This window comes from Myotis myotis, unplaced genomic scaffold, assembly GCF_014108235.1.
Source record: "Myotis myotis isolate mMyoMyo1 unplaced genomic scaffold, mMyoMyo1.p scaffold_m19_p_11, whole genome shotgun sequence".
NCBI classification, from domain to species: Eukaryota; Metazoa; Chordata; class Mammalia; order Chiroptera; family Vespertilionidae; genus Myotis; species Myotis myotis.
The window spans coordinates 37,027,371-37,044,002 of record NW_023416315.1 but is presented as its reverse complement, the minus strand read 5'-3'; the positions used below and the strand labels follow the sequence as shown (position 1 = coordinate 37,044,002).

At 43.9% G+C, this 16,632-nt stretch overlaps 2 protein-coding genes across 8 annotated transcripts in view; one reads left to right on the top strand and one right to left on the bottom strand.

The window, feature by feature from the left end:
• The window catches only part of SGCE (sarcoglycan epsilon), a 69,055-nt gene extending 64,658 nt beyond the window's left edge, over positions 1–4,397 (bottom strand). For 3 of the 7 annotated variants that reach the window (XM_036328148.1, XM_036328150.1, XM_036328152.1), the window contains exon 1: positions 4,208–4,395. In XM_036328148.1, the coding sequence (XP_036184041.1) occupies positions 4,208–4,316 (109 nt within the window). In that variant the 5' untranslated portion in view covers positions 4,317–4,395. Of the gene's footprint in view, positions 1–4,207 lie in introns of all 7 variants that reach the window. The other 4 variants (XM_036328149.1, XM_036328151.1, XM_036328147.1 and 1 more) reach the window with 3 other exon arrangements.
• A 159-nt stretch (positions 4,398–4,556) lies between these two features.
• PEG10 (paternally expressed 10) lies at positions 4,557–16,387 on the top strand. The gene is given in 3 exon segments (XM_036328145.1): positions 4,557–4,835; positions 10,531–11,705; positions 11,708–16,387. Coding segments are annotated over 3 exon segments (2,346 nt in total). The 5' UTR covers positions 4,557–4,830; the 3' UTR covers positions 12,874–16,387.
• Positions 16,388–16,632: the final 245 nt, after the last annotated feature.

Here is a 16,632-nt window from a genome sequence, read left to right as displayed (position 1 = left end):
AATATATACGCACATGCATCTAACTAGAAAACCAGCAGCATCCATGCAAATGTTCTCATAGCAGGCTGCAGGGGTTGTTTTTACTCAATCCTGTCTTTGCTATAGTTACAATGTTTTAAAAATTGAAGACCCCGGGAATTTTGCTTCCAGAGCCTTTGGCTTGGAGGCAGTTCATGTGAAACAGCTTTAAGAGCATTGAGGCTCCATCTGATCCTACCAACCTGAAAACCCCAGTCAGAAAAAAAATAGTCTTTGAAAAGACTTGTTGATCCTTAGAAACACCAATTTCTTCTTTTTTTTATTTTTAATTTTGCATTGCTACTTTTGGTTTAATATTTCTGGAAACCAGGGAGATAACAGCAGATCCTGAAGTTTAGAAAAAGACTGGATGTTTTTTGCATCTGTGTGTCTGTCATGCCTGTCTCTTTGTCTTTGCTCATTGGAAAGAATGGAAATAAAAACAAAATCACCATGTTACTATTTCTGTGAAGCCCCTGACTGAAACAGAGCTCCAGCCCAAGAATCTCTCACGGACACGTACACCCATATCATCTATTCACCGGGAGTCCCTTTTAACACTAAGAGTAGAATCAGCAATAGAATTTGCACTGGTATTTAGAATGGATGCAAGGGTGAGTTTCAAGAAAAGGGGGCTGATAGAGTAAGTGTGGTCAATTAATAAAAAAGAAAAAGGAACAAGGTAACTAGTTGTTTTGGAGAAAATGTGATCTATAAATACGGCACAAATTATAATCCCACCCAATTTGAATATTTGATTGAGAAATTTTAAGATGTCAGGGTTTCTTCACTGTTGCGGCATTTTGGTTTGAACATGGTTTCCATCCATGGAAAGCCAGTGTTAGAGAAACTGGATACATATTATCTTTATCTCTTTGAGGTTGTCTCTTACCAGTATTTTTTCATTACAGTAAGTGAAAATTCCACTTTGTTTAGAAATACAATTTGTCAACCATACTAGATTAAAGCTAAATATATGAGGTAAATCAACAGCTTTTAAATTTATGGCAAACTCTTATAATAAATGGATAAAATTATCAAATACTAAGTCCAGTTAATATATGACCACTGAAAATTTTACTTTGCTTAGAAATAAATTTCCCCACCATACTAAAAGGTAAGCCAAATGTATATAAATCAGCAGGTTCACAGATCCATAGCAAATTGTCATTTAAAAATAGGTAAAATGTCCAACTAGAAAGTCCACTTATAATTTGACAAATGAAAATTCCACTTTGTTTTTGAAATACAATTTTCTCACCATCAGAGAAATTAAAGCTAAATACATGAAGTAAATCAATAGCTTCACAAATAAATGGCAAATTGTCATTAAATAGGTAAGATGTCCAAATAGAAGTCTAGTTATTATTTGACAAGTGAATATTCCACTTGGTTTTGAAATACAATTTCCCCACTAAACAAGCAGTTAAATGTTGGTGGTAAATCAACAGCTTCATAGATTCAGAGAAAATTTTCATTAAGATGGATTAAAATGTCCAAATACAATGCCCAGTTCTTATTTGGTAAAACAGATAATGCACATTAGCTATGAAATGTAATCTGGCATCACATTTTGCTTTACATGTAATCTTGTGCAAAATAGATAAGAAATAGTCAACATTAGGAACAAATACCTGAGAAAATCTAAAATTCACTTATGATTCTAAATGTCAAAAAGGTATTAAATTCTTTGTTAATTTTGGGGGGTAGTTTTTAATGTTGTTTTGTTGTTTTAGGTAACACAAATGTTATGTAAAGTATTGTCTATTAACCCTGTGTTTTGTTTTTATTTTTAACATTCTGCTGTTTTAGATAAGAAAGGTTAATCAAAACTAGTTACCTACCGATATTTTCTCTTGAAAAATTGTATTTCTAAGGCAAAGCAAAAATTGTTTCATATGTAGAAGAATAAACAACATAAGGAAATACACCCAAATGGTCAGGATGTGTATGTTAGGACAGTGAAAATTCTCAGCTCTCTAGGCATAGATCTTTATGTACTAATGTTCATTTAAAATTCTAATTAGAAAAAGTAATCAACATTTCCTTTTTTAAAAAGTCTCTGAAAATGTAATGTTATTTGACAGTTAAGTATCCTTGAAAAGAATATAATGGAGAAAATTCATTTGATCACATTTTTAATTTTAGAAATTATATATAGACAACTCTCACCAAAATATGTATTAATTAGATGAAGTCTAAAAAAACAAATTCCATAATGCTTACCGGGGTTATCTAAGAAAGAAGAGGTTACAGGTGATCTTGATTGTCTTCATTTGTTTTTTTCAATTTTCTGAAATATTTTTCCCTTACTTTTTGTACAATGAATAGAAATTACTTTTTTGTGCAATGAATGGAAATTATGATAAATATAATACTAAAGCTTCTTTTAACAACAACAAAAATCCTGGTTAATATTTTGAAATTAAAAAAAAATCAATTGATTCAAACTTGTTCAAACTTTAAAAATCTTGGGATAATTTATAAACTTGAATTTCCCCTGCCATCTATACTGATTTTTAATCTGACTTTTTGGAAAGGAATATCTATTAGTTAACAATTAGATGAAGTAAATTTTCTGGATTAAAATAAAGCTAAGAATTTGACAGTTCCGTGGTCACCACAACAGTAAACTCTAGCAAACATAAGAAGTTCTGATATTATTCTCTCTTGCAGAAAAGGGTGCATATCCTAAAGATTAAAAGGCACTTCTAAAAAGAAAATTGTGTTCCCCCCAAGTTTCTAGATAAATATCTTTCATTGTTGGAAATCTGCACTTCATTCATTCATCTATCTAATGGTCAATATTTTATTTCTGATCAAAAAAAGTCAACTCTCAGCAAATATGCTACAATTTTGTTTATTTCTAAGCAGCCTCACTTTAAATAGGAGTCTGCCACCCGGCTATCTCTAATGGGTCAAATTCTTATTTATCCTCTCCGTATAAAACAATCTGTAGCAGTGTTACTAAACTATGCTGAATTTTAGCCTTCAAATACAAATGTGTCTCATCTGTTTGAGGAAACTTATTCAGCTGTAGACAATTTGTTTTCCCATTTTAACTTAAACTTATTTTGCTCAGATTATCAACAGATTGCCCGTTTTCTTGGCGCCTAACACTTTGGGGCGCTTACATGGAAACCCGCGCTAAGGCTTTTTTGAAAAAAGCATCCTTCCTCATCATGGAATGAGTCTTGTAACTCACTGCAATTTCCCCTAACGTAAAACATATATGTTTATGTGTGGAGATGAATCTCGGCATCGCACTTGCAAGGATTAACATGAGGCTGATGTGACTAAAGGCAGTCACTCTCCCTACAAGATTTACAAAAATGTAACGTTGCGGGGAGAAGAAATCTCAGCGAAAACCTCGTAATCGCCACAAAAAGGCCGCGGCTGCGAGCCTCTGAAGCCCGCCAAGCACATCGGAGGCATCCACAGCTGTTTTTAATTGTTCCTGCTTTCTTGAAATAGTGCGCTTGGTGGGGCAAATAGTGCTGTTTTCAGCGTCTCTAGCCCCCAGCCGGGGCGAACCCTGACCTGAATGCCGCTTAGATCCAGTATTTCATGATTCTGCGTCCCTACTCAGGAAAGACGAAGAAAAAAACAAGAGATCCGCCGCCGCCGAGAAATGCGCTCAGGAAGAGGGGTAATCAGATGTTTCAAATGCACATTTTTTTTCTGTTCTCTCCCGATCAGATTCAAGAAAAGGGAAAAAATGTGTTTTGTAGAGAAGGAAGCAGCTTGATACCCCTTTCCTATGGCTCGCCTCTGGGACGCAGAACCCCATTTGTGGGGTAACGAGCCCCCCATAAAAATGGGCAACGACCCCCAGCCCTTTGTTGCAGGGATCAGAGAGGTCCACCACCAGGGTTGGAGATGGGGGGGGGGGGGGTGGACAGCGTTGGGAATGGAAAGTGGAGATAAAATTTCGGCGCTTTCTGGGCAGGGAGGGGCCCGTGGGGGTGCCAAGAAAAAGAGAAGGCCAAGGGTCAAGCCTGGGAAACGACGCCCAAGCCCCGGAAGTGGGGTGGGGGGCGTCCTGGAAGAGGGGTGCAGTTGGGGACCCAGGGAACAAGAGGGGCTGACGCCCCAGAAAATGACCACGAGCACCCAAAACCTCGGTGGGGGGATGGGAGGGCGGAGGCCAGTTGGCCTTGGTACCTCCTGTCGCGCGCGGGTCACTAACCTGTCAGCAAGAAGGTGCCAGTGGTCCAGGGGCTCATCCTGCGTGTCCCCCGACCCTGTCCTGTCCAAGCACAAGGGTCTCCCAGCTCCCACCACGGGGGAAATTGCATTCTTGGCCTGCCTAGGCCGGCCGTCCTCGATCTCCCCTCCCCTCCCTTTCTTCTTTCTTCCCAGCTGGGCCCGTTCAGCATCAGCATCCTGCACCCCCTCCGTAATCTCCTACTCCCCCTAGCGGCGAGCCCGCGAAGCGGGGCCGCGCTCCCACCCCCATCCCGCCCGCCCCCGCACCCCTTCCGCCCCCCTCACTCGCGGAGCACGCTGGGAATTGGCGCCCCCTCCTCTGTTCAGCCTATAAAAGGCTGCCAGTCGGCGCTCCGGGTACACGCGCTTCAACTTCGGTTGGTGTGTGTCGAAGAAACCTGACTGCGACCTGGGAAGAACCGCGGAGAACATCGGAACATCGGAACATCGGAGAGGGTCCACCGAGCCTCGCGAAAGGTCCGCTGAGCGGGCTTCGCAACCGGAGCCACTCCGGGCTGCGGAGCACCCAGCGGATCCCACGCCTGGCACAGGTGTGGGACCCCGTCCTTCCTGTCTTCGCAGAGGAGTCCTCGCGTGGTGAGTATGCGGTGAGAACGTTTTTTGTTCTTTTTTTCTTTTTTTTTTTTTAGATCCCATTCAATCTCCGTTCTTATCGGGAGATGGAGTAGTGCCTCGGAATATCTATCTCTACGCAAATCTTGTCACGCCTTCACTGGCTGAACCCCAAAACGGAGTGGAGAAACGAAGCCTTCAGGGCTTTGATTTCCAGAATCGATAAGTCCAGATATGGGCTGTAGACAGACATGAGCTGCGGACAGACATGAGCTGCAGACGGACATGAGCTACAGACCTATTTGGAATTTGCTCTTCAAATGCGCTACTAAGTGATACGCGCTACAAACTAATTGGCGCTTCATGCGCTGCAGAATGATAAGCGCTTCAATTGCGCTAAAGGCTGATAAGCGCTTCATTTGCGCTACAAGCCAGTAGGAATTGCAGCGATATATGAGCTGCAGATTGATTTGCGCTTTAAATGCGCTACAAAATCTGAGCTGCAGAAGATTAGCGCTACAAAAATGATGATTGCGCTACAACAGCGCTTCATCGAGCTACGAGCTACAAGCTACAATGCACAGGAACTGCAGAGGTACATGAGCTGCAGAACAATTTATGCCCTCAAATGCGCTACAAACTAATAACAGCTGCAGAGATATGCAAGCTGCATTGGCGCTACAAAGAAACCAGCTGTAGAGGGATATAAACTGCAGAGTAAAATTACTCTGGCTTCTTAGAGGGGGAAACCCCACCCTTTGTCTCTAACATACCTTTTGGAATGGTTCCCACTACGTTTTTCTGCAGGTCGGCTCTCTGTGTGCTGGTGGTGGTAGACAAAATGGAGCCCCAGGCAAAAAATTAACGTTTAACATTCTGCCGCACCATTCCTGCTATATGGCAGTGGAGTGGAGGGGCCCTGACTTGAGTGTAAAGGGGAATATTTTGGTGGTGGCAGAACGGGCTGCCTTGCCTAGTTGCGCTTGATTGAAGCGGCAGTATAGTTGTAGTGATGGCGCGAATCCGCGTCCAGCAACAGTTTGTGGAAAGTGTTGGTTTGCTTAGTATTGGGGAGGGATTGGACCTGGAGGGGATTGCTCTTGTTGCATGAAATGAATCTGGCTGTTGGAGACGGGTGGGAGGGGTGTTGGGAGGGGGGGATCCTGGGAGAGGCTTGCAGCCAGTCTCAGACCTGCCCCGCCCATTCTAGCGCGCCTTCTCTGCAGTATCGGCTCCGAGCCGGCTTAGCGCCTCCTAGCGCCTACTGCGAGCGCGCCTCCTCTGCAACGCGCCTCCTCCGCAGCGCGCCTCTTCTGCAGCGCGCCTCCCGGAGCGCGCCTTCCCGGAGCGCGCCTTCCCGGAGCGCGCCTCCCCGGAGCGCGCCTTCCCGGAGCGCGCCTCCCCGGGCGCGCCTCCCCGGAGCGCGCCTCCCAGAGCGCGCCTCCTAGACCCTGCCTCCCCCCGACACCTCACTCTGAGCCCGCCTCCTCTGAGGCGGCTCACAAGACCCCGCCTCTCTCAGAGCCCCCCTCCTTTGAGGTGGCTCCCCCAAACCCCGCCTCTCTAAGCCCGCCTCCTCTGAGATGGCCCCCCCCAACCCCGCCCAGGCCCTGCCTATCCAAAGCTCGGCCCCTCCTCTGAGTTGGCCTAGGGCCCCGCCTCCCCAGAGCCGCCTGCGCCTGCGCAGTGTGAGCTACCCCCCCCAAATCAGGCCCATCTCTGCGCATGCGCGCCTTCACTACCTGAGCCTGGCTGCACAGCCCCGCCCTCCTGCGGTTTCTCTGCTGCGCCGGTTTTGCTTTTTATCTACAAGTGTCTAATAAATATGAGAATAATAAGGAACAGTTAATAATTATACCTGAAATTCATAAGCACTTTTTATAAGTGCTTTGCATATTAAGTAACATAATCCCACAATTTAAATTCTTGATAGTGGGTTTTAAAGGATGCTTCTATGCTCACATGGCTGGCGCCTCTAAAGGCAATCCAGCTAAATGTTATTACTACAAATAACAAATAAAATGTTTTAAATACGTCAACATTTAAGATTGTTGGGTTTGTTTTTTGTTTTTCTTTTTGCGACATTACTGGATTTTTGTGGCGGTACCTGCTGGAACCCCATGCCTTGGTGGATACAAAATAAGAAACAACTTGAACTGTTTCATAGGAGGTTAAAGTGGCTTATTGGTGTTTGGCCTCTGGGCGAGGATGAGGTGTTTATTTGTGTGCTCATGAAGCTAGATTTTTTTTTTTTTTCTTGAAACTCTAGGGTATTAGCTCTGGCTAACTTGTCTACATATTTATTAATTATGCCTGGCATATGGTAGGCACTCATTAAATATGTGTTAAGTGGCCAAAGTAAATTGTTTTTTTCGGTGTTTTCCTTGGAGTCTGCAGGATTTTTCTGGTGTCTTGCTCCTGGCTCTTTCCTGTGGTATATTGCTTGCCTTATCTCCCTTACATTTAACAGGGTCTTTAAAAAAGTATGCATCTTAAAACTCCAATGTAAGCTGTAATTATAATACAACACAAATAAATTAATTTAAAATACTCAAAATAATTAGCTATTTTTAAAGTAAAAAGCAAAAGCTAATTATTTAGATTCGGGGTGGATGGATTACTTAATGGTACATAATTGTCATTTAAAATTTAAAATTTGTGTCTTGTAACAGTGGTTACATTACAAAACATAGACTGAGGATTTTAACTGGCATTATTAAACAAACCATACTTTATTGCCAGTCAGATGTACCATGTTTATGTTTCTAACTAAAGGAAGAAATTTTAAAACCTGGTTCTATATATTATAAACCATGAACCAGGACTTTGTCATGGGAGGGATTTAGGGGCTTTGGCTTCCCAAAATCTGTCACATCCCACCCACCCCCAACAAGTATACAAACATGTACTTATCATAATTACAGCTTTCAGTAAGTCCCCTTTTACCCACATTGGCACCCTGACCCACCCCCCCCTCATTGGAAACTTTGTATCTGCATTTTTAAAGAGGTTCAAAGCAGTGGTAAAAACATGTGCATATTAATGAACTTGCATTTCACAAAAGTACACATAGTACTCAAAAAGAAATTTGGACAGTTGAAAATGTAAAGCAATTAAGAGTTGCTTAATGAGGTGTCATTTCCTAACAGAATGTTTAATGTACAGCGGTTTTTGGTGTGTTTGGGGAATAAACATTTTTAGAGGTCATCCTGAAGAAGCAAAGATTAAACAAACGTACGTATTTCTAAAAAGACTAACACGAAACTCTTTTTCGTGTGTAAAAATGTCACCTGTCCCAGGTGACTTGGCTTTATGCTGGGCGTCCTTTCAGGTTTTAGCAATGGGGCCTCTTGACCCCTGTCTCCCCAATCTGGCCCCCGTATTAAGGGGGCATTTAAGGAGCTGTCGATCTGTAATTCAAATCCAGTCACAATGCTCCTGTTCCCTTGTTAATCTGTGCTCCAGTTGCTGTTAAAATGTTTTAAAACTTTCCTTACACTGAAAGTTAACCTACCTGCCCACTACCCTATCATCTTTTTTAAGACTTCGAGTCCCACTCCAAAATTACAGTTCCTGAGAGTGGGGGCTGAGGCCTGATATTAGTAAAGGTCAGGGGTCACAAGCTGGTGACCAAATAAGGCCCTGAATTTGTTTGACCAGCACTGGATTTAAATTTTTTTAAAGAATTGAATGTATTTGGGAGGGGAGGCATGTATCCCCCAGTTACATAGCTGCAGCCCCTCCCTATTGTCTGAACTTCAAGTCTCTTCTCGCTTTTATCTTCCTGTCTACTAAAAACATTTGAATTTTAAACCCTTATTGATCTTGTTTCCCTAAACAATTCAGTGATTATTTGCTAATTTCCTAATGTGTTGTTATTTCTGACCTACCATTGTGTTTTGCAGATGTTAAAACCATCAGACCTGGGCCTCACTCAATAAAGCCAACTCACTCCAGTGACTGTGATTGACATGTAGGTTAACCTCTCTGACCTGGGTCAGTCTGCACCAGGCCTTTTCAGAAGTCTGTATTTTCACACTCTTAATATCTAGATGACAGAAATGGCACCTGTGTCACCTGACCTGTGCTTATTGGTTTTTTAATGGGACAATAAAGCTCTTTATTCCTTAAATTTAATAAACAAACATTACATTATTTGGTGACCTTATATTCTGAGTGTCACCAATACAATTGTCTTTAAGGTGTTGGAAATGAAACTAAATATCAAACTAAGGTGTGTTAATTGCATCTTCTACTTTTTTAAAACTTAAATATTTTATCTTGAAGGTCATTTATTCATTATTTTTATAGCCTAAGTTATTAAGGTAATTAAATAGAAAGTTAAAACTATTAAAATGGCACAGTACATCTGTCCCTTAAGGACTCTGCTTGCTGTATAGCCACTCCTTGGAGAGGCCACACTCACAGCAAAGGGCACAGGGCATATAGAGTGGCAGTTTTCCAAAAATGAGAATTTAATGATCATTAAAAAAATAATTGAAAAGTTAAAATAATTTAATTACTCTACATACATTTACCCCTGTATTCAGGAAGAATATAGGCACTGTGTGATGATTTATTGTATGTGTGATTTATTGTCACTGTACACATAATTAGTACATTTAGTCTCTTCTCTCTCATACCCCTAGCCCCACACCAGTGAACCTGAGGAATTCAGCCCTATCCCACTCTCAATTACAAACTTTCGAGTAGGGCTGCACTGATAACTCATTTTTAAAAAGCAGGGGTTGCAAACTGGTGACCTGCAAATCAAATGAGACCCTGGATTTGTTTGACCAACACAGTATTTTAAAAAATATTATCTTTAGGTGGGAAATGCATGCCCAGATCATCATAGTTGCAGACCCTCTCTGTTTTAAGTCCAACCTCTTTACATAGAAAGTAAACGTTTCTGCTTTATTAGTAACTTTATTAATATCAGCTAACAGTTATTGAAAACTCACTATGTGCTTTACCTGCATTATTTAATTCAATCATTATTCTAAGTTTGAGGTGTACTATTATTGGGATATATATATATATATATATATATATATATATATATATATATATATATATATATATAATGTCCCAGCTCCTCCCAGGAGGTAGCAACTGATATTTGTTAATTGCCTACATAATAAGGAGGAAAACTGATATAAACATGTTGCTGCTCAGTGCCTTTTCTGTCCCATACGAACTTCTCTTTGGGAAATCAAATTATGGCCAGAAAACTAATTTAGACAATCCTATGGGTTTTCTGGTGGGGTTTTTTGTTTGTCTATTTGCTATATTATCTGTAACTTCTTTAATAACTGTTTTAAAAACAGTTAATCATTTTGGCTTTCTTTTGTGTAATTTATTTGGTAGCCATCTTACCTTGAAGGTTTCTTGCTCTGCTCTCTGGATTCAAAACAACTTGTTTGGAGTGTCTTGGCATTCTTTTATAGTCATAAAGTTAAGCAGTGTACTGTCGATACAGTTATGCATTATTGAATCATAATGAATAGGTGATTTTTGAGGAGAAAAACATCACTTGAACATCAAAAAGAGGTGTTTTTCCCATTATCTATTGTTTCTTTGTAGGGGTTTTGTTTATTAACTATTAATGTAAGCAAGTAAAGAGATACTTTAAATGTACTTTAGTAGACACTTTAAATGCTAAATTCTTCTTTTTCTTGTGCTTCTTTGACTGTATGTGTTGAATTATGCTTTTATCCTCATTTACAGAAACAAAAAGCTTTTGAAAACAAGAAGAAGAAAGGGTGGACGAGGAGGCCAGGATCCAGGCCTCCATCCCCACAGAAGTGAAGCGACAGCTGGGAGGTCTCCTCCCACCCCAACCTTCACCCTGGGGCCCGCCGACTGCCCCCCACCACCTCCTCCTCCCCCCCCCAACGACCCCTCCTCCTCCTCCAACAACTGCCAAAGGGATCAGGGCAACCCCAACCAGGAACGCCGGCGGCGGGAGAACCTCTCCCAAGAGATCAACGACCTTAGAGAGAAGGTCATGAGGCAGTCCGAGGAGAACAACAAGCTGCAGGACCAGGTGCAGAGGCTCACCGAGGAGAACTCGAACCTTCGCGAGCAAGTGGAGCCTGCCCCCCAGGAAGAGGAAGAAGAGGAGGAGGAAGAGGATGAGCTGGAGCTCCGTGGCGCCGCAGCGGCTGCTGCCCCACCCCCTCCCGCCGAGGAAGAGGGCTCCGAAGACCTCCCCGAGAAGTTTGACGGCAACCCAGACATGCTGGTGCCTTTCATGTCCCAGTGCCAAATCTTCATGGAGAAGAGCACCCGAGATTTCTCCATCGATCGCGTCCGCGTCTGCTTCGTGACCAGCATGATGACCGGCCGCGCCGCCCGCTGGGCCTCCGCGAAGCTGGAGCGAGCCCACTACCTGATGCACAACTACCCAGCCTTCATGACCGAGATGAAGCACGTCTTCGAAGACCCCCAGCGGCGAGAGGCCGCCAAGCGCAAGATCAGACGCCTGCGCCAGGGCATGGGGTCCGTGGTCGACTACTCCAATGCGTTCCAGATGATCGCCCAGGACCTGGACTGGAACGAGCCCGCGCTCATTGACCAGTACCACGAGGGCCTCAGCGACCACATCCAGGCCGAGCTGGCGCACCTCGAGGTCGCCAGGTCGCTGCCTGCGCTCATCAGCCAGTGCATCCTCATCGAGCGCAGGCTGGCCCGGGCGGCCGCCGCCCGCAAGCCGCCGCCGCGCGTGCTGGTCCTGGCGCGCAGCCACCACCAGGTGGACCCCACCGAGCCCGTGGGAGGGGCGCGCATGCGCCTGACCCAGGAAGAGAAAGAAAGACGCCGCAAGCTGAACCTGTGCCTCTACTGTGGGAATGGAGGCCACTACGCTGACAACTGTCCTGCCAAGGCCTCGAAGGCTTCGCCGGCGGGAAACTCCCCGGCCCCGCTGTAGAGGGACCTTCAGCGACCGGGCCGGAAATCATAAGGTCCCCACCAGATGATGCTTCATCTCACCTGCAAGTGATGCTCCAGATTCACATCCCGGGCAGACACACCCTGATCGTCCGAGCCATGATCGACTCTGGCGCCTCTGGCAACTTCATCGATCACGAGTACGTCGCGCGACATGCCATTCCTCTGAGGATCAAGGACTGGCCAATCCTTGTGGAAGCGATCGATGGACGCCCCATAGCATCGGGCCCCGTTGTCCATGAGACGCACGAGCTGATCGTCGACCTGGGGAATCACCGGGAAGTGCTGTCCCTGGATGTGACTCAGTCTCCGTTCTTCCCCATCGTCCTGGGGGTGCGCTGGCTGAGCACACACGATCCCAACATCACCTGGAGCACCCGATCGATCGTCTTCGACTCCGAATACTGCCGATACCACTGCCGGGTGTACACCCCCATCCCAGCCTTCCTCCCACCAGCACAGCCGCCCTTCTTCTACTCGATCGAGGGATTCAGAGTTTACCAGCCTGTGCGGTACTACTACGTGCAGAACGTGTACACTCCAGTGGATGAGAACGTCTACCCGGATCACCGCCTGGTGGACCCCAACATCGAGATGATCCCTGGAGCTCACAGCATTCCCAGCGGGCACGTGTACTCGCTGTCCGAGTCCGAGATGGCCGCTCTGCGGGAGTTCATCGCCAGGCACGTGAAGGATGGCCTGATCACTCCGACCATCGCCCCCAACGGAGCCCAAGTCCTCCAGGTGAAAAGGGGATGGAAGCTGCAGGTCTCCTACGACTGCCGTGCTCCCAACAGTTTCACGATCCAGAATCAGTACCCTCAGCTCTCTGTTCCAAATTTGGATGACCAGGCGCACCTGGCCACCTACGCTGAGTACGTTCCTCAGATTCCTGGATACCCCACGTACCCGGCCTACGGCACGTACCCGACCTACCCAGTCGGATTCGCCTGGTACCCAGTAGGAAGAGATGGACATGGACGCCCGCTCTATGTCCCCGTGATGATCACTTGGAATCCTCACTGGTACCGCCAGCCTCCGGTACCCCAGTATCCGCCGCCGCAGCCGCCGCCGCCTCCGCCGCCGCCGCCGCCGCCGCCCTCCTACAGCAGCCTGTGAATCTGTCAGATCCTTCAGGATCTCTGCCCTCAACGTGTGTTCCTGGGCAGCTTCTCAGTCAGTGACTGTGTGCTCACCTGGGCCCCTGGATCTTCAGGCCAACCTGTCACCTCTGAAGAGCCACGGAAGGTCAGGGCCACCCTGGACTGGCGCACAGCCTGAAACCACCCAAAGATCTCTGGGAGCCACAGAATATTGACCAACAAATTATCTTCCTTAACTGCCAATTCTAAGTAAAATTCGTAAGCTGACCTCCCAGTACATCTCGGAAATATTTACGGAGAAGCTGATGCCAACACACGAAATGCTGTTTTCTCTACAGAGGGGGAGACAAAGAGGAGGAGGATATAACTTTTCTTGCAGTTTCGGTTCTCTCTTTATATTATGAGAGGACCACCGCCTTATGAAGGAAGCCACAATGAACTGGTGCAGTATGAAATGGCTTCCATGATCTTTCTGCTGCACCCTGAGACACTTCACCATCTTTGAACTTCTCTTTCGTGTTTCTGTGATTCTGTTAATTCTCAAGGAGCAGCAACTTGACCAGTTAATTCTCCCGGGAGCAGGGCAAATCCCTGCAACAGGAGCACCTCGGGCTGGAGAAGGAAGTGCCCTTTCAGATGGACTCTTGCATGTTGAGTGTGCCTTCACATGTGTACCCACACTCATGCCTGGGGGGAATGTCTTTGAGGAGGAGAAATTGGGGCACAGGAGACTGTCTTGGGGATATGGACTTCTGTAGTGAGCTTCAAATCCGGTTGCCAATGAATAAAAGGCCTCAGAAAACAAGTCAAATGACTCAAAGCAACAGACAACCCAAACGTTGTCTTCAGTCCAGTGACATCATCTGGGGTCTCCTGGGGACTGCCTGACTTCCTTTACCCTGGTCCCTTGCTGCTACTACCTTGAACTGTTTGTCTAACCTCTCTTTCTGTTTAATTCCTTACTACTGCCATTAACCCTGCTGCAGGATTTGTGTCATCCTTCCTGCCTGGTTGCTGAGGCTCCATTTTGCTGCCACGTGTGGAGAAGAAAGAAGCAGGATTCAAGGAGTGTGTTTCTACACAGTCTCCAATTGCCAAAACACCCCTTAAGCAGTAGAAAACAATGTGATATGTATATATTTCTAATTGCCTATCAGGAAGAGGAGTTTAATGGTGAAGTTTCATTGTTTCATCAACATCATCTTTCACTATTCACTATCATTCACCCTTATTCTTGCATGTTTAAATACTTAAATGTTTTAGCTGTAGATTAGTGGTATCCTTTTTAACAACTTTAGAGTGGGACTGCTCATATTATTTCCATTGAATTACAAAGTACTATCCAATTCTTACTATGTTAGAGTTAAGCTAATTAAAATCGAGTAAGTAATGTAATGTAAAATACTGTGAACTTCTCTTAACAAACACTGTGAATCAGAGGCTCCTCGGAACTGGAGTTTTGTATAATAGTTCATCTTGTTCATCTTCAACCTTTTATTTTAACATCATATGTAATTTTAGTTTTATCAATTAGGCCTCTAAAAAACACACACACACAAATATGCAAATCCAAAGAAGATACCTAATTGGCTATTTACTCCAAAACAACTTTCTTTTTCTTTTTCAATGGAATCAGACAACTTGTCAGTCACTCATGTGTTTTTAAAGTACGTCATTATTTTTTAAATGGTGCATTTGTGCTTCTGGACTATTTTGAAGCGTCACTCCGTTTACCTCAGATATCAATCCATCCTCCATATCTTTGAATTCAAGTTGTGTTGTGTCAAATTTACAGTTGTCAATTGATCTTCAAGCTGCAGGGGGGCCTAGAAATGGCTCATTGTCTGCAGCCCCAACATGTGCACACGGACATTTGCCATCACTGCAAGCAAAAGTCTGGAGACGTTGGCCTGTGACAACAACGGTCAGGGAGAGCACGGATGAAGTTCCTGACACACATATGGCTGTTTAGTAAAGCTTGTGAAAAACTTTTGGCAGTGTGCACTATGTTGTATCGCTATATATGCAGTCTGTAAATGTAGGTGTTAAAGATAAGTGATCTCAAATTTATTGTTAGCATCAGAATTGTAATAAGTTTCCTTTCAATCAATTGATTTAATTTGTTGCTGTTGATCAAACTTATGTTAATTGGATACTTTAAATTTTTGGGGCATTTTCCAACAGATGCCTTTATTCTTAAAGAAAAGAGCAAAGTAATTAAATTTCTAAAGAAATTAGGGAGCAAAATAAAAACAAAGTAGATAAATAAAGCAATATCAATTATTAAACAAAGCCAATAGTCGACCCTTTGAAACAAATTGGCAAAATTGATTGACTTTTGGCCCAAATTCAGAGAGTTAATTAAAAAATCAAGGAAGAAGAAGGTATGAGCTCCCATTTTTAGGCAAACTTGGAAAACTAGCTAAGGTCATCTTGCTAGAATATTGAAGAAGTTTACATACGTTTCTGAATGGTCAATTCAGTTTGAGCAACGAGGTATTTGTAATAGATGCTGGAAAATGAAGAATTAGTTTGATTAAATCATGTGAGGTAGCACAGTGAACTAACAGGTGCACAAAAAGGGCAGTCTGAATTTCTGTTTAAGTTTGCAGGTACCTCTTAGACTCCTGAATTGATCCAGTTGTCATCTGCCACAGACATCTAACATCAGATTGAATTTCAAGACTGGCAACAGAGAACACTGCTGGAAAAGACCTGAGCGGAAATGAAAGACCACCTGCATAGATGAAAAGCCAGTGGGAACCAAGCTACATTTTCATCTAAGGAAGAGCAAATCTTGTGGGAAAGTTCTTTGTTGTTTCAGATTGTAGAATGCTATCGAATTGGTCTGTGGAAAATTGCATTGTTACTATTTCTTTGTGTAATCACTTTAATGAATAGGGGGTATATATAATCATAAGTAATTTTAGGGTGGGAGGGATTAATAAGTAATCTTAAGTGGGTGGGATTAGTTAAACAGCATGATTATATATTAGATATCTCTATAAGTAGACATGTGTACTTGTGATCCTTTATCCTGTGATTACTACCTTTAATAATTTCAAATAAACTCGGAGGGAACTGCAGGGAGATTAGCCTATTTAGGGTGACTGGAACATGGAAAAAAACCCTAGTGGGATAAAGTTCAAAGGTGATCAAATAGATCATTTAATAGAGGCTCTTTGCCTTGGGTATTAACTCCAGGGATTAAGATCGTGAGCAAAGTCTTTAGTGAGTTACAGGGTGGATAGATACCCTTAGAGAAATTGTTGCTGAAATGACATTGATATGATGTATGGTGAATAGTCATGAAAGTTATACAAAAATGGTGCATAAGAAATGGAAGTGATGAGTAAGAAAAGTTGCTCCCATCAGTCGCCCTCCTCTTTACCTCTTCTCCCTACCCCTGTCCCACATCCCTATCCTCCCCCATTATTATTGCTGTATTCTCTTTACTCTATTTCTCTCAAATTACTAATATTGATGTTATAATAAATTCAATTAATAAAGATTTAGTGGTTAAGTGCAAATTGTGTCCTGATCATTTCAGCGTCCAACACCATCAAGGGAACAGGGTGGGGAAGTGGAGGGGTGAGGGAGTGGACATGATGGGGGAAATGGGGGTGGAGAGTGTGAGGTGAGGGAGTGGATGGGGTGGGAAATTGGGTGGGGGAGAAATGAACAAGGTGGGGGAGTGGAGGGGTGAGGGAGTAGACAGGATGGGAGAGTTGGAGGTAGAGAATTTGAGGTGAAGTAAGGGAGTGGATGGGGTGGG